General features: G+C 42.3%; 2 protein-coding genes across 6 annotated transcripts; one reads left to right on the top strand and one right to left on the bottom strand.

Annotated features, from left to right (window-relative positions):
- Window positions 1-71: 71 nt before the first annotated feature.
- Window positions 72-6,728, top strand: KIAA1143 (KIAA1143 ortholog). Its single transcript, XM_037527519.2, has 3 exons — window positions 72-253; window positions 1,790-1,934; window positions 2,858-6,728. Exons 1-3 carry the CDS (start codon window positions 146-148, stop codon window positions 3,067-3,069), a joined length of 465 nt encoding a protein of 154 aa, XP_037383416.1. The 5' UTR covers window positions 72-145; the 3' UTR covers window positions 3,070-6,728.
- On the bottom strand, window positions 4,424-25,723 carry ZNF502 (zinc finger protein 502). Of its 5 annotated transcripts, none has more exons than XM_054693561.1 (4): window positions 25,665-25,723; window positions 20,165-20,333; window positions 17,576-18,973; window positions 4,424-7,801 (listed from the first exon to the last, which is right to left on the bottom strand). In XM_054693561.1, exons 2-4 carry the CDS (start codon window positions 20,295-20,297, stop codon window positions 7,671-7,673), a joined length of 1,662 nt encoding a protein of 553 aa, XP_054549536.1. In that variant the 5' UTR covers window positions 20,298-20,333; window positions 25,665-25,723; the 3' UTR covers window positions 4,424-7,670. The 5 variants fall into 5 exon arrangements, with proteins under 5 accessions (XP_054549536.1, XP_037383360.1, XP_054549534.1 ...); XM_037527463.2 differs by lacking the exon at window positions 4,424-7,801 and adding an exon at window positions 23,471-23,597 and having other exon boundaries at window positions 15,594-18,973; XM_054693559.1 differs by lacking the exons at window positions 4,424-7,801; window positions 25,665-25,723 and adding exons at window positions 23,471-23,597; window positions 25,199-25,216 and having other exon boundaries at window positions 15,594-18,973.
- Between the last annotated feature and the right edge of the window lie 706 nt (window positions 25,724-26,429).

Here is a 26,429-nt window from a genome sequence, read left to right as displayed (position 1 = left end):
CGTTGACGCCAGCACGGAGGCCGCCATGTTGCCCAGCCCTAAGCCAGAGGGAGGGGGAATGACGCGTGTGTGACGTCACGATTAGGCGCCGGCGTCTCTGTACAGTTTTGATCGGCCGCGGGGAGTTGTTTTCCCCAGAGCTGCCATGAGCAAGCGGAACCAGGTGTCGTACGTTCGGCCAGCCGAGCCGGCATTCCTGGCCCGCTTCAAGGAGAGGGTCGGCTACAGGGAAGGGCCCACCGTAGAGACCAAGGTGAGCCCGGGCCAGTCGCGTTTCCGAGGTAACGCGACCTGCCCCGCCACTTCCGGCTATTTTTTGGACATGGAATCCTGGGGTTCTGGGGTCTCTTCTCACTCGCGCCTTCCCCTTTTCGGGTGGTCCTGGGACCTCCGGCTGGTCCGCTTCAAACAACCACATCCTCTTGCTCACAGGAAGCTCTTTGTCGTTTTCGGAGTGTTGCTGTATTCTTGAAAATGACTTGACGCAGGTAAAGCGCCTCGTGCTTGGTAGATGGTTAAGAAAGGTCACTTTTTCCTGTCTCATTTGCTTATCTCAAAACCCTTAGGGATGGGGGAGGGCGGGTAGCGTCGTCCCGTTTTCCAGATAAGGAAACTAAGCCCATTCGATCATATCACCGAGTCTGGAACATCTTTGGAGGAATGCCCTGAAACTATACCTGTGCTTTCTTTACCAGAAGAAAGCAAGCAAACGCCTTGAATATTCTGGATATGAATAGAAGCGGAGCTTCAGGAAAGACCTACACCTGATTAGTTCATGGTGGGGATCGGTGGAAGTCAACTTCCTGAGCTTCCGCTCTTAATCTGGTTCCCACCAAAACACGCCCTCTTTGGATGGGAAGAGACTAGTATGCTAAGAGATGTGTGAAGAAGTAATTTAGCACTCTGTCCAACGCTTGCACTCAGACCCACCTCTCAAGTCACTTAGAGCTTAATAGAGGAAACAAAAAGATTGACTTAAAAACGACTCAATTTAGTGAATATGTGGTGAACCCAAAACACCATATTCTTTAACACTTACCTCCCCTGCCTCATCTTTGCCTTGAAGCTCCCCCAAGGAATTACTCCTGTTCTTCAAGTTATCTATATCTCATATGTAATACTCATCATTTTGTATTGCAACTACTTAATCTCCTGTGTATCTCCACCACTAAATCAAACTCTTAGTATCTGTGATTTTGTGATTTACAAGAAATACTTACTTGGTCTTCATCTACCAGTGTCCTGTTTGTATCCCAAAAGTTAGTTCTTACCTCCACCTTTGTATACATTTAGAAACAGCTGATTGTATGCCCACCAAGTGAAGACCCTATAAGGGAGGAGAGTAAGCAGAGGTGGAGAAAGAGTAACTTTTACTTGCAGCTTTCTCTACTTCGGTGTATTTCATTGCTTTTTTTGGTCAGACTTTGAAAAGAGAGAGAAGTGAGAAGGGTTGATGAAGAGCAAAAGGAACTGATGGTGCAGCACTGCTCTGGGTTGGCAGAAATGATGGCAGTATATGCAGCAGAGGACTCCTGACCCCAGCAAGCTGGGGTCTTGCTGACATAGAAATTTGTGCCATCCAACAGACTCCCCTGGGTGTCTGGAAGGTAGACCTCTCCCTACTTTGGTGAGGTCAGCCTGCTCATAGTGACTTGAAAATTCATCTCCAAACCCATTTAGTCAATAAAGTTACCTTCTCGCTTTAGTAATTACAATTTCTCCTCTAGAAAGGAGTGGTTGTATGTGGTTCCAGGTCAGGAACCTACACATTGTATATGTTTTCCCCCAGCGAATCCAACTTCAGCCCCCAGATGAAGATGGTGATCACAGTGACAAAGAAGATGAACAGCCCCAGGTGGTGGTTTTAAAAAAGGGAGACCTGTCAGCTGAAGAAGTCATGAAAATTAAAGCAGAAATAAAGGCTGCCAAAGCAGGTGTGTCTTGACAGTATTCTGGTTTTTCTAACAATTTTAAGGATCCTGGAGTATGAGATTATTTTATGTAATAGTATGGCCTGTTAGACGGAGACAATCCTAGGTTCATACTTTGCCTTTTAACATGTGACTGTGAAGAAGTTATTTCACCTCTCAGCCCCTGTTTCCTCATTAGTAAAATAGGGACAACAATTGTGTGTACCCTGCTGGCTTGTTCTGAGGATTGAGAAGTTAATAAAAACATCCTATTTAGGGCCTCCCCGCTGGCGCAGCGGTTGAGCGCTGGGCTGCGAGGCTGCCCACGGCCTCTGTGTCGCCGGTTCGATCCCCAGCTGCTCCCCAGCCACTGGAGGAGGGTCCCGCGTGGCGCGCAGACCTCTCCTGCCGCCCGCTGCTCCCCTCAGCAGTGTACTTCGGTCCTTCTGCCTGCTCTGCTCCCCGCTCTGGCTCTGGTGAATGACTATACCCAGTGTTTGCATAAATAAATAAATAAATAAATCTTTAAAAAAAAAAATCCTATTTAAAAATGAATAGATGGTTAGGTTTATCTACTAGTCAACAGAGGTCTGTTTAATTAGTGTTTAAGGTGTAGTATGCCATAGAGTATATTTCTCATTATTCCTAAATATTTATTACATTGTTTTGGGGGACATACTGGAATTCCAAGCAGTCACTTTTCAAAGTATTTAAAAATACAACCTGATTATATTTAAGTAAAGACTGGCAATATTATTGAATACTTCAGTGAGTTATTATTTAGTGACCACCCGTCTTATGCGCATAAGCTAGAGGCAGCAGAGAACACACTGCATTGACTCAAGAACATCCTTAGGTGCAGTATGAGATTTTCTTGCCATGTGACTCTCCCATGACAGCAAAATAATGGAGAATGAAGAATGCTTTTTAACTTTGTTTTACTCCAGACGAAGAACCAGCTCCAGCTGATGGAAGAATCATGTATCGAAAGCCAGTAAAGCGTTCTTCAAATGAAAAATACTCAGGTTTAACAGCAAGCTCAAAAAAGAAGATGACAAATAAAGATGAAATAAACAAACAGGACTCAGTTAAGAATTCACAAAAGCAAATCAAAAATAGTAGTCTCCTTTCTTTTGACAATGAAGATGAAAATGAGTAAGTGTAAACATTTTGGACTTAGTCTTCTTTAAGAGTACATTGGATGTTTTTTGTAAAATAACACCTTTTCCTATTGTATATTGGCTTGTCAGAAAAGTTATGATGTATTTTTTCTGTGTTTTTTAAGCAAAAATGCATCGTAACTTTTCTGACAACCTAGTAGTTAATACAGTGTCATTATAGAAAATTTATAAACTACAAGAAAAATTTAGTAAGATAAAAATTGTGTCCTTCTGTCAATATCTCTTTGAAATGCCAACTCTGTAGATATTAACTACTATTACTATTTGTTATTTCTCATGTAGGATGTATATCTATGTAAATTACATATTTTTAACAAAATTGAGATTGTATTATGTTTTTGAGATTATATTAAGTGTTTCTGGCTTTATATTGTGTTTTTCCAGGTCAGTAAAATTAAAAATCCTGACATAATTATCTACAAAGAATTTCATGACTAAACAGATCCCCTGTTGTATCTTCCTCATTAGCAGAATCCCATTTTAGATGGGGAAGATGATAATGTCCCAGGTTATGAACACCTCCCCAGCTCCTTCTAAGGCATACCATGTGACAGCTCTGGTAAATAAGAGAGAGAAGTGGATCTTTTCCAAGTGAGAATCTAATAAATGATCTTTTTTTTTTTTAAGATTTTTTTTTTTTTTTTAAATTTATACAATAGCTGGGGTATAGGCCAGAGGCGCGGGAGGGTGAGAGGATTCACCAGAGACAGAGTGGGGAGCAGAACAGGCAGACTGAAAGCACTGCTGAGGGGAGCAGCGGGCGCGACAGGAGAGGTCTGCCGTGCCATGTGGGCATCTCCCTAGCTGGCCAGGAATCGAACCCGCACTGCAGAGGCTGTGGACAGCCTCATAGAGTTGTGTTCAACTCGCTGCACCACCAGGAAAGCCTAATATGTGATCTTGACACAAGTGAGGATCTAATATATAACATGACTATTGTTGATAGCACTATAAAAAGAGCAAGCTGCAAGTAGAAGCCTACCTAATAAAGCTACTGGATTTTTTGATATAAAAAGACAGATTTAGGGCCTCCCTGGTGGCGCAGCGGTTGAGCGCTGGGTTGCGAAGCTGCCCGCAGCCTCTGCTGCGCCGGTTCGATCCCCGGCTGCTCCCCGGCCACCGGAGGAGGGTCCCACATGGCACAACAGACCTCTCCTGCTGCCCGCTGCTCCCCTCAGCAGTGTGCTTCGGTCCTTCTGCCTGCTCTGCTCCCCGCTCTGGCTCTGGTGAATTCTCTCACCCTCCCGTGCTTCTGACTGTACCCAGTGCTTGTATAAATAAATAAAAAAATAAATTTAAAAAAAAAATTAAAAAAAAAAATAAAAAGACAGATTTAGCAAACATGAACCTTTGTCCTCTCATCTTGTCTACAGTGGAGACTTGATGACGTAGGAGGTCAGCGCCACTTTCAGATACAAGGCAGGCAGCCCCTTGCTCTGGGGGGGTCAAGTGGAGACTCAGGAGCATGGATCCTATGGCATGCCTCTAGGAGCTATTGCACCAGCCCTGGAATGCAGGCCTCGATTTACTGGAGTAAGAGAAGAGTAAGCGCCATATTATTTCAATGTCAGGTTTGTGGTACGTGCTGCCTACATGATACAGTAGTCGGATGGACATGCTTCTACAGAAATCTCCAGGTGTATTTCTGGTGATATCCTTAGAATGGACAGTTGGAACCAGAATTATAGGATCAAAGTATTTGAATATTTTTAAAGCTTTCATATTTACTTTCATGGTGGTTTTTAGAGTGTTTGTTGGTTTTACCATTTTGTTTATTTACAATCTTTAAGAGGCACTACACTTAACACAGATTAATACAGATAATAGTGTACCAGCCTTCAGCTGGCACCAGCCTTTACGTTTTTGTCAATTTATGTGTTGAAAACTTTTAATAGTTAAATTTAATTGGCAATTTTTTGGATCCACCAAGGAGGCTAAACTTTTTCAAATGTTAACACACCATTCTGTGTTTCTTTTTTGGATTAGATTTTTGGATTCCATTAGTTTAGTAGTATTTTCCTTACTGATTTACAAATTATGTAATCTATCAGATTTTGTTATTGTTTCTCCATCTCTGTATAGATTAAGAAACACCTATACTTATTTTGTTCAGCTGGAATTAATCTGAGTATCCTTAGCCACAAATAATTGTCCCAGAACGATGTCTGTTTCTCACTTCAAATACATCTGAGAGTTCTCTAAATGTTGGGATAAGAAAAGGAGAAAAGCACTGTAAATTCTGAGCCTTTCCAGGTAATCCATCAAGTCCCTGCTTAATCCTAACAATTTTCCTCATTTCCACAAGTTAGCCAAAACTGGGGACTTGTCAGAATTCCACCCTTCACCAGCCACATCAATCTGAACTTATGAATTTCAGAGCATCCATTATCATGCATTTAGTACCACATCTATCTTCTATTTTAAGACCTACTGTCATGTAATGTAGGTGAGTTGACTAGGGATCCCTGAGAGGCTCTGAATTATACACAGTCCTAAAGCCAGTTGTCTTTAACATACATTTCTCACATAAGCCAAGTGATTTTCTAATCTACCATTACTATATGTCTTGTACAAACCCCACCTCATTTTAATTACCTTAAATCTTAATGTCTAGAAGGGAGGGATTTTGTCTTATTCACTGCTGTATCCTTAGTACCCAGAACAGTACCTAGCATATTAAAAGCATAATAAATATGGAATGAATGGCTGTTTTTTGTTTGTTTTATTAGGCCAGTGGTTCTTTTAATTTTTTATTTTTTAAGCAATATTTTCTCCCCACCCCCTTAGACCAGTGGTTCTTAAAGTGTTAATTTCAGATCAGCAGTATTAGCATCCTGGGACTTAAAAGCAAATTTTCAGGAAATTTACAGCAGTTTTATTCATAGTTGCCAAAATCAAAAGGCAATCAAGATGTTTTTCAATATGTGAATGGATAAACTGTGGTATATCCAGATAATAGTCTGTTGTTCAGCACTTTGAAAAAAGCTAGTTAGCAAACTATGAAAAACATGGGAAGCCTGAATTCATATTAATCAGTGAAAGAAGCCAATCCAAAAGGACCACATACTATCCAATGCCAACTATATAACATTCTGGAAAAAACAAAGCTATGGAGACAATAAAAAGATCAGTGATTGTGAGTGTTAGGGAGGAGGGGTACAGAGGATTTTTAGGGCCATGAAATTATTTTCTATGATACTATAATGGTAGATATTTGTTCAGACCCATGGAACTATGACTCTGGGTGATGATGACGTGACACTTTGTAGGCTTATTGGTTATAGCAAATATATTACCCGAGTGTGGGATACTGATGAGAGGAGACAGCCTGGTGGGCGCAGGAAGCCTAAGGGTACTCTATACTCTGTACTGTCTGACTTGTGAGCCGAAAACTGTTGTAGAAAATAAGATCCATTAGCAAAAAGGAGTACGGTTTGTGTTTGCTTGTTTATAATCTCTGGGAGGAAAAGAATAGTAAATACCCCCATTATTCTTGGGTGGGGGCACTGGGGCTCAGAGAAAGTAAGGTTACACATCGAGTGGCAAAGAAGACATCAAACTCAAGTTCTGACATCTATTTTCTAGTTCCAAGATCTCTTTACTTTTCGGGGAACATCTTTGCCTCTTGTGCAACAAACATCATCTCAGTTGAATACTGAGTCCTAAATTCCTAAGAATTTAGAGGGAAAACTTCCCATATAAGACTTTCCATGCTGGCTACATCCCCAATTTTACTTTCCAGCATGAAGCCTCTGATGTCGAACAAGTGCTGAACGGTGCCTAAAAGACTTCCCACATTCAGCACATTCATAAGGTTTCTCTCCAGTATGAATCCTGTAATGTTCACTAAGATGTGCTTGCTTGCGGAAAGTTCTCTCACATTCACTACATTTATAGAGTTTCTCACCAGTGTGAGTTCTCTCATGTTCAACAAGGGAAGAATTCTGAGCAAAGGCTTTCCCACACTCAGTACATGTGTATGGTTTCTCTCCTGAATGAAGTCTTTGATGCTGCATGAGACACGCGCTCTGATTAAAGGCTTTCCCACATTCATAACACTTATAAGGTTTATCTCCAGAATGACTTCTCTGGTGGCGAGTAAGACATATGCTCTGACTGAAAGCTTTCCCACATTCAGTGCATTTATATGGTTTCTCTCCAGTATGAATTCGCAAGTGTTTAATAAGCGATGGATTCTGACAAAAGGCTTTGCCACATTCATTGCACTTATAAGGTTTCTCTCCAGTATGGATTCTCAAATGCTGGGCAAGGACTGCTTTTGTTTGAAAGGCTTTGCCACATTCATTGCACTTATAAGGTTTCTCTCCCGTGTGAATCCTCAAATGTTGAGTAAGATTTGACTGTTTACGGAAACAAGTTCCACATTCACTACATACATAGGGTTTTTCTCCTGTGTGAATCCTCTGATGCTGGGTAAGAGATGATCTTTGAGTAAAGAATTTTCCACATTCACTACACTTTGAAGGTTTCTTCTGCATGTTAAGTCTTGAATGCTTCACATGCAGTAGAATCTGGATGTAGACTAACACTGTGTGTTCAGGTGTTATGTGTTGTCCTCTCAGTTATCCTGCAGGATTTCCCCTGCTGCTCTTTGTTCAGAGTGCATCTTCACCAAGTGCAAGCCCCTGATGACTCTCCAAATCCTCCTCAAGACACTTAACACTGTGGCATCAGCTTTGGTCTTCTTGCCTGAAAAACAAATTCATAAAAGAAAATGCCCTTATGTGTAGAACAAGGGCCCTGCACATGTGCCTGTCTTAATTTTTATCCTCTTCTCCATAATGGAAAAAAATCATAATCACCTGGGACAAAGATTAAACAAGGTGATAGGAAAAAAGCAATTTTGTAGCAGGACTTGGGAGATTTATAAAATTTCCTATCATGAAGTTCAGAAACACCCAAATGCTAAAAGTAAACACTCAAATACTAAAAATTAATGCAGATAATTTGGAATCGCCCAGAGTAATTAATTGTAGAATATAGAAGGAATAAATACACCAATCTTGAGTAAGTTAAAAGCTAGGAAAATTACCATCCACCTATAGTCTCTGTATGTAAACATCAAGCATGTGTATACAATACACAAAAATATCTCCAGGTGGTAGAAATCCAGGTGGTTTAAAACATTAAACCAAAACTCTTAACACATTTCCACTTCCTTTGATTGTCTCAAAGGTTTTCTTTTTTTTTAATTATACAAAAAATGTTCATTCTATAAATAAGTCAGTCCAAAAAAAGTACAAGTATTGACATCCTACCACCCAGAGAAAATAGTATTTTGATTAACTTTCTTCTAAGCATCTCTCCATGCATTATGTATAGATACAAAGATGTGTACATATATTATACATACATATTAAACTAGATTGAATTCTTCAGGACATAAATATCTATGTCCTGGGGGCCTCCCTGGTGGTGCAAGGGATTAAGACACAACCTATGAAGCTATCCCCAGCCACTGCAGCACAAGTTTGATCCCCGGCCAGGGAGCAACCCACATGGCGCAGCAGACCTCTCCTGACTCGCCTGCTGCTCCCCTCAGCAGTGTATTTCAGTCAATCTGCCTGTTCTGCTCCCCACTCTGTCTCTGGTGAATCCTCTCCCCACCGCCATGCCTCAGGCCTGTACCCCAGTTCTTGTATGAATAAATAAATAAATCTTTAAAAAAAAAAATCTATGTCCTGAAGTTCCCAGAACCTAAAAATCCAGTTCATCTAGTATTATTCTTACTAAGTTCAACAAATACCCAGTCATTTACTTTCTGATGGCCAATAACAATGGCAATTGCAATTACTTCAGTTCTTGTTCCAAACAGGATCAATAGCTCTATCGTTACCTTTCTCTTACCCAGGTATTAGGAATACAAGTAACAATGAATTTCTCAGGGAGACTTTTCTCTTGAGGAAGGGAAGGAATGTGAGGTACAGAAGTAAGAGAAAGGACACCCTTAACTTGTCAACCTACTTCCTTCATACTCTGGATTCACAGGAAGCCAGAAATAGGCAATCTGTAACCATATGACTATCCTTGTTCTCTTAGAAGAGTATCACCAATGACAAAAGAGTGAGTGGGTGGGTAGACCTCAGACATGTGGACAATACCTGAAGAAAGAGTGCAGGTGCCCCAAGTATCCTGGGGTAAAAATTCCACCCCAGGAGATGAGCTCCAAGGCCCTCCAAACCTACTGAAGTGGTCACTAACTTCAGAAGTCAAAGGCCATGATGTTACAGTAGAGGCCAGGGGGACAAGCAACTGAAATGAATTAAGAATTCTGGATTCTGAGCCCCCTTGGTGGGGCAAAGGGGTTAAACACCGCACTATGAAGCAATCTGCAGCCTCTGTAGCATGAGTTCAATCCCCAACCGGCCACGGAGCAACCTACATGGCCCAGCAGACCTCTCCTGTCTCGCCCGCTGCTCCTCTCAGCAGTGTACCTCGGTCTATCTGCCTGCTCTGTTCCCCACTCTGTCTCTGGTAAATCCTCGCATCCACCTGCACCTCTGGCCTGTACCCCTCAGCTCTTGTATGCATAAATAAATTTTTTTTAAAAAGTCTGGGTTCTAGTCTCTGCTTTGACAGTAACTTGTTCAATGACCTGAAGCAAGTCACTCAGTTTCATGTTATCTGTGATACGAAAGTGAAAAACTAGATGTTAACTATCGCTTAATATACAAATATTCTGTGGCACTTTGATGCTTAAACAAGTAAGAGGGAAAGAAACCCAAAATCAAGCCTTTGCAATTCACCGATGATTGAAGCTGCCTATTCATTTTATTTGAAAAGTACTGCTGAGACTGGGCTAAGTCAACAGCAGGGAGACTCCCTGTCAGTTATCCTTCCACAATCAGAGAGGAAACATTTTTCAGAAAAATAGAACTAGTTCTGTATGATGAAGACTCTCCAAGAAAAATAGTATTTTTTTACTATTTTTTACTATGTTAAAGAACCCTAACAGGAAAGAATTTAAGAACCTTTCTAAGTAGAAAAGAGAGAACATCGTATTCAATGACACAGACATGGTTTGCACTCCAATCCATTTGAATCCACTACTAGCACCTCTTATTTGACACTAAATAAACCATTCTATTCCACGTTCTAGTCAAATTCTAATATTCAGCTCAAATGTGAACTCCCACACCGGCCTTCCTTGTGGAAATTTTTTTGATGATCTAAGACACTTTCTAAATATTCTGAAATAATTTTAAATATCTCTACTGTAGCACTCTCCACTGTTTTAATAATCATTATATTCTGTCTTCCTCCACTAAACCTAAAAACCAGTATAGCATGGGCTCTGCGGCTTGGACTCTGAGCTTGAAATCCCTGTTCCACTATTTAGTAACTTCTTACTAAGGGATCTTAAGTAAATTACCTAACCTTTGTGAACTCCAGTTTTCTCAAATGTCAAATGGAAATAATAACAATAACCCTTCATAAAGTGGTGATGATGCATTATGTATACATGAAAGTATTTAGAAGAATGAAAACTGGTAAGAATTCAGTAAGAAACACTTGCTCTTCAATTAGTGTTGAATTTGTCTTCACATAATACGTATTTTGTTGCTAATAAAATAAAAACTTAAAAGAGATAACTCATATACTCTCTTTCAACCTGTACAACACTGAAGAGGATCAAAATCATAAACAGTATTCGCTTCTGGAAATGGAAAAAAATCGCTCAGACATCCGCTGGCTCGTTCAAGTACATACACATGGAACCCAGATCTCCCGACTGCCAGACCATGGCTCTCGAACAGTCTTCTCCTTCCCTCTTCTGAGCGACCTGGCCCCGGGGTGCCGCCGCCAACAAAGGTCCCTGCGCACCTGGAAGAGGCGTCGAGGTCGCCAGCTCCCGACTCCGAGGAGTTGCCGCCACAGGCGAGGACCGCGAACGCGGGTTTCCGGAAGCGCCTCGCAAACACACCAGCTCACTGGCGCGTCTGCGCACTCCAAGGCCGCCCCGACGCCGGCCTCTGTGACGTCAACAGCTCGCGCCGCGGCCGAGTACCACCGCGCTACCTCTTTACGCGGCGGAAGTGAGTTCATCTCGGTGGTCCCTCCGCCCCCCGCCCCCTGTAGAGGGGTTTTTGTACCGAGTTAACGAGCCCGCTTCCTAAAACAGCCCAAGGGGACCTCACCGTGCCCCTTTCCCCTGTAAGGAAGCTGAGTGGAAAATAGAGTGGGGGTCATCGTCACAGGCGCTGTTTCTGCAGATCATTTCATCCTGCAACCTAGCCACGTTCATAGCCTAAACACTTTTTCATCTCATTTGCTGTTCTTTGGAGGTCTTTAAGGTTGTCACAAAGGTGATCTCAACCTTCCTCACACACATTTATTGACCTTGGAGCCGGAGTCCCAACACCCTAATGCTTAGTTAGGGATGGTTAAGACAATTGATCAGATGAACCAGAGTTCTGCTATTGCAACAGGGTGGTCCCCAGGAAAGGGGAAGTTTCCCTGCCCCACCCAAGGGAGGGTGGAGCTGAGCAGGAAGAGGAAAAGCTGCAGAAGAGACTGAGGAAGGAAGGAGGATGGAGCAAAAAAACCTGAAGGAGGCGCATGGAGCCTAAAAACACGTAAAAAAACTGCGCTTGTCTTTTGGTCGTGGACTGGGTGACACAAATGTGGGTGAGACCCGTGGGGAGGTGACAATGGCAGCTTTTATCTTGATGTTGATTTTGCTCTTTTCCTTCCGGGCTTGTCTGGTTGTTTGTGACCCTTTTCTGTGGGTCCCCACTGGAAAATGCTTTAGACCTGTAGCAGGCTTTGGGGCCTTGCTCTGGGCCGATCCCATATGGATGGACTTTTACCCACGAGGGGACGGGTAACTTTGGGTGCTTCATTTAGAAACTAAACTCTTTGCCTTTCCTGTATTGTTTCCTAGTTTTATTAAAAATCCTTCCCATTAGTCTCATGTGTTTTGTGTTGATACGGCGGATGGCAAAACCCATGTAAAATAGGCAGGTTTGCGGGGTTTGGGCTGCCCCTCTCCCTGTCCTATAACAGATTTGGCGACCACGAAGATTTAGGACAGCCATCCGTGTTGTGGGGTTTGGGCTGCCCCTCTCCCTGTCCTATAACACTTTGGGCTTAAATCCCAGATTCTTGGTGTGAGCAAACTGCTTACTTGTTTCCTCATTTATAAAAGAGATAATAGTGGTACCGAATTTCATAGGTTATTGTGAGGTTAATGTGTAAATTACCAAGAATTTATGGCACTTAAGCCTTCTGTACCCACTGTTCAGCATAGAATTTGGTGACCTCCCCAGCCCTCATGGTAGTGCTCCGTGCCCTACTTATACAAAACTTCCTATTTTGCTTCCTCACTTAATAAAACTAATTCTGCACATAGGGGCGCATCCTACAAGTGTATTCCACGAAGGAAGGCATGGGCAGCAGGGCACCTGATCCACTTCCAGGCATTTCTACTGATGTGCGAGCTCAGAAAAACAGGGCTGATTACCATCATATCCTCATGTGCAGTATATAGTAGGTGCTCAGAAAACACTTGGGTGGGACCGAAATGAGATGCAACAGTTACCTCCTTAAATTTCCAGATAAACTATTTTCCAAAAATGGAGTCCCTTTAAAAGGAGGCTGAAATCAGGAGTGGAAATGTCACAGACTGAGATCACAAACACCTTCAGCTAAGAGGGGAACCCACTGCAGAACTGTCAGCCTCCATTGTGGAAATAATGCTGATAACTTTTTATCAAATGTCATTCTTTGCACTTCTTTTAAATCAAGTTCTTCCATCTCCACCAGACATTAGCCTCTGGCATTCCACAGAACAGAGAGCCTAGGTCTAACCATTTCCCTCTTAACATCAAAGCTTCAAAGAGTCAGCAAACTTTGCTAAGTAGAAACTAACCTTGGAGAGGAGTACCCTAGACAGAGTAGGTTACTAATCAGGAATCTGGAGCTTAACAGCAACTTTGCTACCAAAGGCAAAAGATTTACAAATCCTTTAGGACTATTTAATTCAAGCTATTTGAGACTATTTAATTAATGGTCAGGTATTCATTCTGGCCCAAATTGGTTAAACCCTAAAGTAATGTGCACACAAAGGATACTAGGTGATCTATCATTACCTTAGGTTCACTAAGATCCATTTACCTAATAAAACCCCCACCAATGGTCCACTTGGCCACCATTGTCTGAACATAAGATCCATAGAGGTATGATCTGGTCATAATACTACACTGCACTTGTATAATCAAGATTCTGGGAATTCCTCTGTCCAAGTCCTGACAAATACCAATAGTCCTATTAAGAAAAAAAAAAAATCCTCCCTTTAGGAAGGTGAAAGTGAGACAGTACTTTGGGAATGATTCTTCTTGTCTCCCTTGTGATTCAGTAATTAAACTCTCCTTGCCACAAATCTTCGATTTGGTTTGATCAACTGGCTTACAAACTCTTTGTGTTGGGTAGCAAATTTGGCTAAGATTCTTTCAATGTAAGGTGTAAAGTTGATAGGAAGGATGGACACCAAAAGATTCCACAAGACTAAAATGACTGCTCCAGCAAATAGCTGAAGAGGAGTGAAACTGGAGCTACTGAGGGCAAGCCTAGATTTCTGCATTAGGCAGAAGGAATGGTGCAATATACAAAGTCAACTTCTTTCTCACCCTCACAGTCAGGAAGGTCTGATTTGGCAGGCAAAAAGTTTCTTGATCTAGGACCTCCCTGGTGGTGCAGGGGTTAGGGAATGCGCTTCAAGCTATCTGCAGCCACTGCAGCACAGGGCAAGTTGGAGACCTTACCTGTTCAACTGGGTAAATAAGCATCATGGTGTGGGAGGTCTGCCCAATAAAGAGAAATCTGAAGGAAAGGTGAGAGGGGACAGTGGAGTTTAATTTCACCTGACACTTACTGTGTGGCCTTGGGCAACTACCACCTCTGCTTTCTCTTGTTGTTTTGAAGATCTGATGTGGCCTTATCCAACTGCATCCTTCTGACTTCACAAATACATTTCAGCACACAGAACAAGCAACACATCCCAGTTCTTTATTACTCCACTGCCCAGAAAGCCATGAGCTCAGGATGTGCTTCCACACTCTCCAACCAGGCCAACATCACTGTTCTGCTCCCGCCTCTCTTACGCTATAGACATTCTAACTGGCATGACTCTGCGTCTACAGCTACAATCATTTTTCCTCTCCCTGTTCACCCTGACATCACCCCATCTGAAAGCACTTTGTTAAACTATAATGGGACATTGAAATACCTAATTTGTAAATATTTTTTCTTTTTCTTGGAGATATTCTGCTGAATACAACCACACACTTTGTATCTTGAAGAAAGGTACAGAATTCTTGCTCTTGGCAATCACTTAATGGACACACTTGTATACTCACTTTGTATACTCCTTTCTGCTGGTAACCTAAATCCCAACTGACAAGTTGGCAAGGAGAAATTCCTGACTCTGTATTTTAGTTGAGCTCAGCTAATATTGAGCACATTAAGTGCAAGTGCCAGATGCTGTAGCTATAAAGATGAATAAAGCAGCTAGCCCCTGCCCTAATGGAACTGATAGCTCAGTGGAGATTGTAAACAACCTGTTACAATGTACATGACACATAAAATGAAGGTACAAGAAACAGAAACAAATAGTAATACCTGAGATCAGATTCAGTTTTTAAGGAGATGTTCTTGGAAAACATCTGTAAGTGACAATTGGGAACTTTCTGGACAAAAGAAGTAGGGAAAGGAATTGAGGCAAAAGGAACGGGAAGTGTGAAGGCACTGAAAGAGTCCAGTGGCGATGCAGATGCACAGGAGCTCATAGCACGGATCACTGTGGGAAACAGGGAATGGCAACTGAGAATGGAGATGTTGGCACAGGCCAGAGGAGGGGTTTCAGATACTTCCCTAAGTGATTGGGATTTTTATTCTAAGAATAAGAGCTGACACAGTTAGGTATTTGCAAAGACCATCCAGAAGGAATGTGAAAGGGACAAGAAACTAGACGACTGAATGGGAAAATAATCCAGGAACAAAACTGGGGAGGTAAACTACAGTCACAGTAGTGTCAATGGTTTCCAGATTTAAGAGTTAACTTCAGCAGGAATTAGGGGTTGATTGGATATGAAGACTGATTGAGGAAGAGAGCAATTCGCAGGTTTGGGGCTAGCTGGAGTGACAAGCAAATGGTGAGTCAGCAACTGAGAGAAAATCAGTAACAAATATTCACATGTGTGAGAAAATGGGATGAAGCAGTAGAAAGATGAATTCTTCCCTTCCCAAGTCTCCAAGAGGTGAAAATGATACCAGACTTTGAGCCTGAGGATTAAAAACTCAGTTGTATCCAGTGCATTTTGGAAAATCTTCATAAGAAGAAATCTGCAATGTTTTCACCTTTAAGCTTTTCCTATTTCTTCCTCAGGAAATATTCTCTTTAATCTCCATTCAAGAGTCCAAGGATAGTAATGTGTAGATATGGCTTGAAATATCTCATATCAGGAAGTTGCTAGAGTTTGGGGAGGGCAACAGTTGATCAAACATGTTAATTCAATGAATATTTATTGAACATTTACTGTGACCCAACATGAATTCCAGCCTTAATTTTAGTTTAGAAGTATAAATACATTGTCACTTGATTTCAATAATATTTTATGTGCATAAAATATAACATGTTGACAGGATCGTTTTTTGTCCATAAGGTATTCATTTACTCTATTAAAAATATCTCATGGCAGCTCTTAAAAACATAATCTTGAAAGAAAAGCTTGAAAGAAAAGTGTGATATTTCTGCCACATTCCCATTAGCAGCAACTAAGAGCCCAGATCAATGTACACAAAACAGTTGATCTGGGGGAAAAAGTCAATACTGAGTTCTAAAATAACCAAACATTTCAGAATCAACTTACTTTAGTTGTTTTTAATATCCATTGTTGTTAAATCTGTAAGTTTCAGAACACAGAAACTATTTCAAGTACCAGTCAAATGCTACCTTCACTTAGTCTTCCAGAGTTCACTCTCTGGATATCAGTTAAAAACATGAAAAGGAGTGGGAAAATAAAAGGAAAAACATGCCCTTTCTCTCAAAAGAATAAAAAAATGCCATCACAATATGTGGCAAATGATGCTAACTTGATTTTCAGGTATTTGAAAAAAGGCAACCCTCTTTAAAATTGTTTCCAGTTTCATTCCTTGAGAAGTTTTTCCCTAGATACACAAAACCTACAAGGAAGGGTAAATATCCAAGAATAAGATAGCCCTAATAAAAATGGAAACATCTGAAATCAACATCAATCCTGATCTCCCTGGTAAAGCCACCAACACTGTCTCAAGACTGGTCTAGCAGCGCCGACTCAAGCCAACCTAAAACTCTCTTCCTTCATCACTAATACTCTTTCTTCCCTAAAGGCCAATTAATGGATGTTTGGATCCAATAGTCCTGGTGGGTTCCTCTCCCCTGGCCCCTGCAAACCAGTGGCCCAGTCAAATGTGCAAGAGCAGGCCAGAGCAGGCATACTTAGATGACTTGCTGGGTCACATACAGACTTCCTGCACTGAGGCCTCCTCATTACCAGCAGCCAAGCACAGAGCATTTCTCTCCCAGGAAAGTCCGTATTCCTCTGGGACCAAAGTTGGGCCTTTCTCTTCCTGACCCTCTGAGCAGATGATTTCCTTCCCACAAACTGACACCATTAAGACTGGCATCATCTCTTCTGATAAGGATGCATAGCTGAAACTTACGTGAAAACAGTGTTAATTCAAAATGAAAGAAGACAGTGAAAGTCTCCTTATTTCCTTTTTAGTCCCCAAATTGCCCTCCAGCATGAGAGGCTCAGGAAAGATCTCCATCACCTTTATCTGCAGAGATCAGCCTCCAAGTAGAGCTGCCTCAGAAATCTGTAGACTACTTAGCACTATCTCAGAACTGCAGACACTTCTACATGGGCAGTGTCAGGAAAAGCACCACAGCCTACCGGCCAGTGAGATAATGAGGCAGGGGTCTAGAAAGGGAAACACAGTACTTAATGAACATACTAAATTCCACAAGTATGAGTCAAGAGGGGAGAAAGGAGTGGTAAGTAGCTACCTACTTAAAGTCATCAATGATTTATCAGAAAAGAGGAACTTCTGTCTACCTTATATTCTGATGCCCACCTGAAGTAGACTATGCTTTCTTTAGGCTCCCACCTCCATGTATGGAAATAGTCTTCTCAGAGAGCTATAACCACGGCTTCTTCATTCCTCCCTCTAGGAATTCTACCTGACTCCCACTTGCCAGATCCCTAGTCACCCTTTCTGGACAATTGTCGGAACCTAAATGCCAGATTTATTCAGCACTGTGAAGTTTCTGATGCCTGAACAGGACTGAACTATGTCTGAAGAATTTTCCACATTCAACACATTCATAAGGCTTCTCACCAGTATGAATCCTATAATGTTCACTAAGGTGTGCATACTTGCGGAATGTTTTCTTACACTCACTACACTTATAGAGCTTCTCACCAGTGTGAGTTCTATGATGTTCAGTAAGAGACGAGCTGTGAGCAAAGGCTTTCCCACATTCTTTACATTGATACGGCTTCTCTCCAGTATGAATTCTCATATGCTGAGTGAGGCAGGTATTCTGATTAAAGCCCTTCCCACATTCACTGCATTTATAGGGCTTTTCTCCACTGTGACTTCTCTGATGACGAACAAGACAAATGCTCTGAATGAAGGCTTTACCACATTCATTGCATTTGTAGGGTCTCTCCCCGGTATGAATTCTCTGATGTTTAGTGAGTGGTGTGCTCTGAGTAAAAGCTTTGCCACATTCCTTACATTTATAGGGTTTCTCTCCAGTGTGAATTCGCTGGTGTTTAATAAGGGATGGGCTTTGGCAAAAGGCTTTACCACATTCCTTACATTTATAGGGTTTCTCTCCAGTGTGAATTCTCTGATGCTGAGCTAGGTTTGCTTTTGTTTGGAAAGTTTTCCCACACTGATCACATTTATGGGGTTTTTCCCCAGTGTGAATTCTCTGATGTTGTGTAAGATTCGAGTGTTTGCGAAAAGAAGTGCCACATTCATTGCATAAATAAGGCTTCTCACCAGTGTGGATTCTCTGATGATGAATGAGGTGTGTGTTCTGATTGAAGGCCTTCCCACACCTATTACATTTATAAGGCTTCTCTCCAGTGTGAATTCTCTGATGTTCAGTGAGATGTGAATTTTTACGGAAGGAATTCCCACATTCGTTACATTTATAAGGTTTCTCTCTAGTGTGGATTCTTTGATGCTGAGTAAGAAAAGATCGACATCGAAATGTTTTTCCACATTGCTCACATCCATATGGTTTTAGTCCAGTATGAATTCTTTGATGTTGAACAAGGAATGAGCTACGACTAAAGGTTTTCCCACATTCCTCACATGCATAGGGTCTATCTCCAGTGTGAGTTCTCTGATGCTGGGTAAGAGATGAGCGCTGAGTAAAAGTTTTTCCACATTCATTACACTTCCAAGACTTTTTCTGAGTGGAGAGAGTTAGGCATTTACTTTGTTCTGAAATCTCATTGGCATACACACTACTTGTCTCCCACTGACGCAGGCTCTCTTCTGTAGAAACCCTGATATGTGTAACAAGGTTTGAGGTCAAAAGCAAGCTTTTCTCAAAATTATATTCTTGGCTAATCATGTCAGGAGGTGCTTCCTTGTGGATGCAAGTTATTTCCCGAAAACCTCCTTCCTGGAATAGGTATGGCCCAGGAACATCTCCAAGAGGGTTTTCCTTCATGCTTTCACATGCATAATTTCTTTCAAAGTCAGAATCTTGGTATCCATCCCCTTGGAGTTTCTTTGTTACTATCTCTGATGAATCAATTTCAGAGACATCTTGCTCTGAGGCAGGCTTATTCGCCCAACCTGAAAGAAACCATCAGAGTGAGTTTCTCTTGTGCAGGAGAGTGTGGAGGCCCCTAGAACTGCAGGGCCCCAACTTTGACAGGTCTCAGTAATGGTTTAAAGTAAAGGCCAATAAAAACAAATGGGGTAAGTAACTCAGAGTTGCGAGTGGTAGGAAAGTACAGAATGAGGGTAAGGTGATCACCACTAACAAGGAACTCCATGGAAGAGGCAATTGAGTGAACCAGGAACAATGGAGATTAAGGAAAAATGACAAACAATATGGGAATGGTAAAGGCAAGACAGGCTACATGGGTAGTTTATATTCAAAGACTGGATAGCAGGAAAATGTAAAAGGATAAATACTGAACTGAGAAAAAGAAGTACTAGGGATTGTATCTTTATGAGGATGCTAGCTGAGCACTTATTGTGACAATCATCTCACAGTATATGTAAATAAAATCTAATCACAGTGCTGAAACCTTAAGTTACAGTGATACATGTATTTCTCAATAAGTCTGCAGTGGGGAGGGGTATTTAGTGTATTACCAGGGTAGAGAGAGATGTGACAAAGCAAATACAGAAAAAAGTTATTTGCAGAGTCCAGGTGTGGGTATATGGATAAACGTTTTCTAAGCACTTTATGCATACTGGAAATTAAAATTCTTATTGTAAAATTGCGGGAGGGAGTTCTTTTCAAAAGGCAAATAAGGGCCTCCCCGGTGGCGCAGCGGTTGAGCGCTGGGTTGCGAAGCTGCGCGCGGCCTCTGCGGCGCCGGTTCGATCCCCGGCTGCTCCCCGGCCACCGGAGGAGGGTCCCACATGGCGCGCAGACCTCTCCTGCCGCCCGCTGCTCCCCTCAGCAGTGTACTTCGGTCCTTCTGCCTGCTCTGCTCCCCGCTCTGGCTCTGGTGAATTCTCTCGCCCTCCCGCGCTTCTGACTGTACCCAGTGCATGTATAAACAAAACAAACAAAGAAACCAGCAAACAAATAAATAAAGCATGCCTCTATAAAAAAAAAAACAAAAAAAAAAAACAAAAGGCAAATAAAAAAAGAGTACTGGGGAGAAGCTGGCCCCAAGAGATGCTCACCCACATCCACCCCCCAACATCCTAAAAGGAAGAATACTTTTCTCTCCTTAGCTTCAATTTCTCTTATAAAATTTTCAGAGTCCTGCTGTTTTTCCCACTGGTTGTTACTTGTTCACTCACCTGGACAACTCTCTCTTCCATTGTCTTCCTCTTCAGCACCTTGCATATTCAACATGCAACAAAATTCCACAAAATCTTCTCTTTGTTTTGATTGGAAAATACTCAAGGTTGGGAAACTGGGAGCTCTGCTCATAGGGGAAAAAAGGTAGGGTCGGGAATATCACTGTTGCTGTAAGCAGAAAAATGAAAAAGCACTGTTGCACAGGGACACTCCCTGACAACTCACACAAAACTTGTCAGAACATTGTTGCAACGGTGTCAGTGACTAGCAGGGTTGGCTTCCAGCCTTCTAGGTTCACAAACTCATACAAACTCTGTGAGCTATCCAAGAAGTGGCAGTCAGACAGACTGACATATCAGCAAACATTCAAGCTTTTGATGAATAATGAGAATGTGATTTATAATTGGAAAGGTAACTATGAAGTGGATAGGAATATTCACATCAATTAGTGCACCCTGTCCATCAGACAATAATTCACACGAAAAACCAATCAATACAATCAAGTGTTGCATGGGATAGTGGCCTCACAGTAAGGCTAAAGCATTAAGTCTGATCCATTTACCTCAACTATACTCTCTTGCATAGAATCAGACACTCTCTTTATATGATATAACTTAGAGATATACTGATTGTCTTTTCTTCTAGATGTCATATCAATTAAATGTTTTTCTTCTGGCACAGCTCATTCTAAGAATGTAACTTGCAGTTTAAAAAAATACTTCGTGAAGTAATTTTGAATTACAAACAAGTTGCAAAAATAGCAGTTTCTGACGTCTGAAATGTCAAAATCACAACTGTTCATCCAAATCTATCTCTCCACATACCACTGAAGTGAGAAGTTGAATTGGCAGCCGAAAGCAGAACTGGCAGCACTACTAGAAAGAGATTTGATCATCATCAAGGGCTCAGAGGCATGGAAGAAGAGGATGGGTGTGCTGAGGTACAGATAGCAGGACTGGTCTCACAAGCTTCTCATCAAGGTCTGTCCCTGTATTGCATTTTAAACATTTCACAGGAGCCCATCTATAATTTCCTGAGCTGAGATTTTTATTCTACTTTACAGAAGGAGCATAAAAGGGACCTATCACATAATCCTACAGACTAGTGAACTAGAGCAGAATTTGGGTATAATCAAAGCTAGACTATGGAGAAGGAGTCAGACATGACATCATTGCACAGAGCTTACATCCCAACTGGACAAAAATCAGTAGTTACAAATATGGGAATTATGAAAGTATAAATATGAATGCTATGAAATGTATAGCGGAGGGAATTTAATCTAGCCTGGGAAATAAAGATGATGAAGAGATAAACAGGACTGAGGTAAAGAGGAAAAGACTATACCATAGAGATGAAACAGAATATACAAGAGGAATCAAGCTCAGTGTTTGTAAGAATGAAAAAGATCCAGTAAGGCCAAAATATTAATTTTAAGAATTAAAATATTAAGCATCAAAATGAGACAGGGACTTGACGCAAAGCTCAGGTCAAGTAGAATCCTGCCAACCATTTTAAAGGAGTTACTCTAAAGTGAGCAGATAGCTATAAAAGGGATCTTAAAAGGTTTGAGAAAAGACCCAACACAATTAGATCTACTGTTTTAAGAAAACATATGTTTCTGCCTACGGTATAGAGAAAAAGGGTGTCTAAGGGGTGCACGGCACGGAGGTTAGGTGAAGGCTGGAAGGCCACTTGGGAGGTTGTTTCAGTGATTCAGTAAGGGGGCTGGAGTAACTAAGAGACAGAATCAACAGGACTGAATGAATGCTGGGGAGGGCTGAACGGGAGAGGGAGAAGCCAGGATAGTTTGCCAGGTTCTAGTGTCAGTGATGACAACAACCTTTAGTGAGAGTGGAAATTTGTTTTGGGGAGGAGAAAGATACATTTCATTTTGAAATTTAGAAAGTAGGCACACATATCTGGAATAGAGAAGAGACATATGGACTGAAAACATACGTAACATTTAGAGTTTTTCCCATGAAGAAAGGAACTGAAATCCAAGGAGTAATATAAAATCATCAAAGGAGTGTGGGCAAGAAAACTTCAACAGTGATCCACACATTTAAAAGTTTAACCCTGGTTTTTTATTTTAAAGATTCCTAATTTCCTATAAGAAATATTTGAAAGTTGGGCCTCCCTGGTGGTGCAGGGGTTAAAGACATAGTGCTATCAAGCTGTCACCAACCTCTGCAGCATGAGTTCGATCCCCTGCCAGAGAGCTAACCCTCATGGTGCAGCAGACCTCTCCTGTCTCACCCGCTGCTCCCCTCAGCAGTGTATTTCAGTCAATCTGTCTGTTCTGCTCCCCAGTCTCTCTGGTGAATCCTCTCACTGCCCTGCCGCCACTCCTCTGGCTTGCACCCCAGTTCTTGTCTGCATAAATAAATCAATCTTTAAAATAAATATTTGAAAGGTTAAAATATTTAAAAGAATTTAATATATATGATATTGGCATTTCCTAGCATAAATTCATGATTCACAAATTATATTGGCATTCTTTCTTAAGTATGTGGGGAAAAAACAGTAAGAGTCTATTTCATACCATATAACCAAAATAAACCTAAACTCATTAAAGGACTAAATATAAAAAATGAAACTGCAAAGTAAAATATTGAGAAATGATTGATTTGGGGGTTAGAGAATACTTTTCTAAGGACAAAAATGGATCAATGTGTCACTATATCAAAAATACAAATAAATGTTTTCAAAGAATATTTATGAGAAAATGCAGTATGCTAAAAAAGGATATAAAACACAAGAAAAAATATGCACATACCAGCACTTAATAAAAATTCAATAAACAGAAACAATTTTAATACACAGATACATACAACACACACACACACACACACACACACACCCCAGAACAAAGCTCACCAAAATGCTAACATATTTATCTCTAGGCCACTGAACGGGTACTTTACTATATCCTTTATATTCTTCTACTCATTTAATTTTCCCCACAATAACAAGTATTACTTTTATAGTCAGAGAAAAAGTTATTTTTAAAAGGTCAGATTTTGTTCATAAGGTTTCTGCAACAAAAAGAATAAAAACAAAAAGGCCAGAACCAAAGGATTGCATATTGGCCTCCCATTCAGAATAAGATTAAAATGGATTGGACTCTGAGGCAGGAAACTTTGCTGGTATAGCCCAGCTGAGAGGAACTACATGACAGGCATTTAACTGAAAAAGTTTTCAAATTAGATAATATTCACAAGTGCTTACAGTTTTAACGTTCTATGAAGTATTCATTAAAAGAATTCATAAAGCATTTAAAAAGACACCTGCCACATGATACGCACTCAACAGTGATTAAGCATTGTTGTTATTATGTAAAATCTATGGAGAAAAGACATCTTGTGATGAACACATTCTTCCAACTGTGGAACATTCAGCTCTAAGTAGTTTATGTAAAACTGCAAACTTTTTCTGTAAAGGACCAGAAAGGAAATATTTTAGGCTTTGTGGGCAAAATGAACTATATAGTCTCTGTCACAAGGATTCAACTTTTCCTTTGTAGTTTCTTTAAAATCATAACTAGACAATATGAATGGGTGTGGCTGTGTTGTAAAGAAACCTTTTTTTTTTTAAAAGGAAGTTTAGAATTCCCTGGCTTACAAACGGTCCCAAGAGGAATGTGCAGGTGCTCCCACAAATGCCTCCTGTCAATTAACCTGATTGTCAGTGATTTTAAGATGCTAAAGAACTGTCTAAATCCAGATTTGGGGAGAGATGAATATTATGAAGGATGAAAGGTAAGAAGCTTAATAGTCTCATCCTGGTGAAACCAACAGGACACTGGTTTCCTCCTCAGGTCTCATGTCTTTCTCCTGATTGCGACCTCCTTACCCCTCAATATTAAGCTAACGGATTCTGGGTAAGTAGGGAAGGGTTTTCAAGAATTTGAAACAATCCATTCTATAAGAGCACACTTAAATGGGGCCTTCCTGGTGGCGCAAGGGGTTAAGTCTCAGCACTATGAAGCTGTTGGCAGCCACTGCAGCAAGAATTAGATCCCCAGGCAGGGAGCAAACCCACAGTTGCAGCAGACCTCTCCTGTCTCCCTGCTGCTCCCCCAGCAGTGTATTTCAGTGCATCTGTTTTTTCTGCTCCCCATTCTGTCTCTGGTGAATCTTCTCACCCCCTACACCTCTGACCTCTGGCCTACACCCTAGCTGTTATATGCATAAATAAATAAAATAAATCTTAAAAAAAAAAAAAACACCACACGTAAATGTACTCTCTGAAGTCCTTGGTATTTTGGTTGGACAAAAAAAAACCACCACACTCTCTCCTAGCTTTGGATCACTGACAAATGAGCCCTTGCAAAAGATGTATCTCCCCGTATCTCAATTTCCTCATTAAAACCACAGATAATGTGATGCTGAGATTAAACAAAGTAACACAGATGCTATGAACAGTGCTAGATAAATGCACCTTAAAATATTGCCAAAAAGGGCCACCCCTGGTGGCGCAGCGGTTGAGCGCTGGGCTGCAGAGGCTGCTTGCTGCCTCTGCAGTGCCAGTTCGTTCCCCTGCCGCCGGCGAGGGTCCCACCGGAAAAAAAAAAAAAAAAAGGCCAAAAAATGGGCCTCCCTCGTGGCGCAAGGGGTTAAGCACCGCACTATGAAGCAATCCGCAGCCTCTGCAGCATGAGTTCATTCCCAGCTGGCCAGGGAGCAACCCACATGGTGCAGCAGACCTCTCCTGACTCGCCTGCCGCTCGCCTCAGCTGTGTATTTCAGGCAGTCTGCCTGTTCTGTTCTCCATTCTGTCTCCGGTGAATCCTCTCACTCCCCGCATCTCTGGCCTGTACCCCAGCTCTTCTATGCATAAATAAATAAAATCTTTAAAAATATATTACCAAAAAAAAAAATGCTCATACATATCTTTCAGCACTAGACTGTAAGTACTTTCCCATTGGCCGGGTTCAATGTCACTTACTCTGCAACCACGTCCCTAAAACCTGTGCGATGCTTAGCAACTGACAGTAAAACTCTGCATACTTAGTATCAGGAACATGCTGTCACCTGAGCCTTGGAAAGAAAGGAAGCAGGGTCCACAGACTGGTCAAGCAGCAGCCTCTGAATCCTTGGAAATTATAGCCCGGGTCTCGAAGCTCCCCAATCTAGTGAGTTTTACATTCTTCGCTGTCTCCTACTACGAAGGTCCCATCAAAAGTTTCTAAGCAGCAGCATTGGCTGGAAGCGGTAGGGGGTCTCCAGACCGAGAATTCTGACCCACAGGATTGCGCTTGTGAACATAGGTTCTACCTGTTAGTCATTTAACCTTCATTCGTTCATTTATTCAACACTCCCTCCCTCCCTCCCCTTAGGCATCTCAGTGCGTCGCCCGGAGAGAGCGGGGCTCAGCCAGGCCGCAGGGGCCCGCAGCCCGCGCACGCAGGCCCTCCGGGGAGAACCAGGCCCGAACCCGCCCCGCGGCGAGGCGCGCCCCGCAGCCGCTCCTTCCCTCCCTGGGGCCCCGGCCCCTCACCGTGAGGTCCTGGCGGCCTGCGGGGCGACGACTCGGGTCTCGGGTGCGCGCGGCCAGGGCCGGGGCGGCCGCCGGGCAGGAAGAGCAGCGGCGCGGCCGGTAGTGCGTCACCGCGCCCCGCGCCCTCGCCACGCGCGCCGCGCGGGGGCTCCCAGCGCTGGGGGCCCGCCCGAAGGCCCTGCGCGCCTGCTCGCTTCCTCCCAGCCAAGCCGCGTTCCAGAAGGCCCGCTGCAGGACACGGAGCTCACCTCGCCCTTCAGGTAACGTGTAGACCACGCAGACCCACCTGTGGGGCAGAAGAGTCAAGTGCGAGAGTGGGCCATCTCCATGGGGACTAGTACACGCCATCTGCTCAAAATAGCCCCGATAGGAACCCCTTTTACTTCTTGCAAAGCTGTTTTGTTTACACATGGTTGTCATGGAAACAGCTTGGCACCGAGGGAGCTGTCCAGCGGAGTCGTTTCATTCAATTCCAGGCAATACAATTCTCTTTGCCTGCCATTGCCTCGCGAATGGGCATATTATCAATTAACTTCTGTTTTTTTTTTTTTTAAGATTTATTTATTTATGCATACAGGAGCTGGGGTACAAGCCAGAGATGCGGGGGGTGAGAGGACCCACCAGAGACAGAGTGGGGAACAGAACAGACTGACTGAAGTACACTGCTGAGGGGAGCAGCGGGGAGACAGGAGAGGTCTGCCTCCCCATGTGGGTCACTCCCTGGCCGGCCAGGGATCGAACTCATGCTGCAGAGGCTGCGGACTA

Source organism: Talpa occidentalis, unplaced genomic scaffold, assembly GCF_014898055.3.
Source record: "Talpa occidentalis isolate TD23 unplaced genomic scaffold, MPIMG_talOcc4v2.1 talOcc4.10, whole genome shotgun sequence".
Lineage (NCBI taxonomy): Eukaryota > Metazoa > Chordata > Mammalia > Eulipotyphla > Talpidae > Talpa > Talpa occidentalis.
This window is presented reverse-complemented; position numbering and strand designations above follow the sequence as displayed.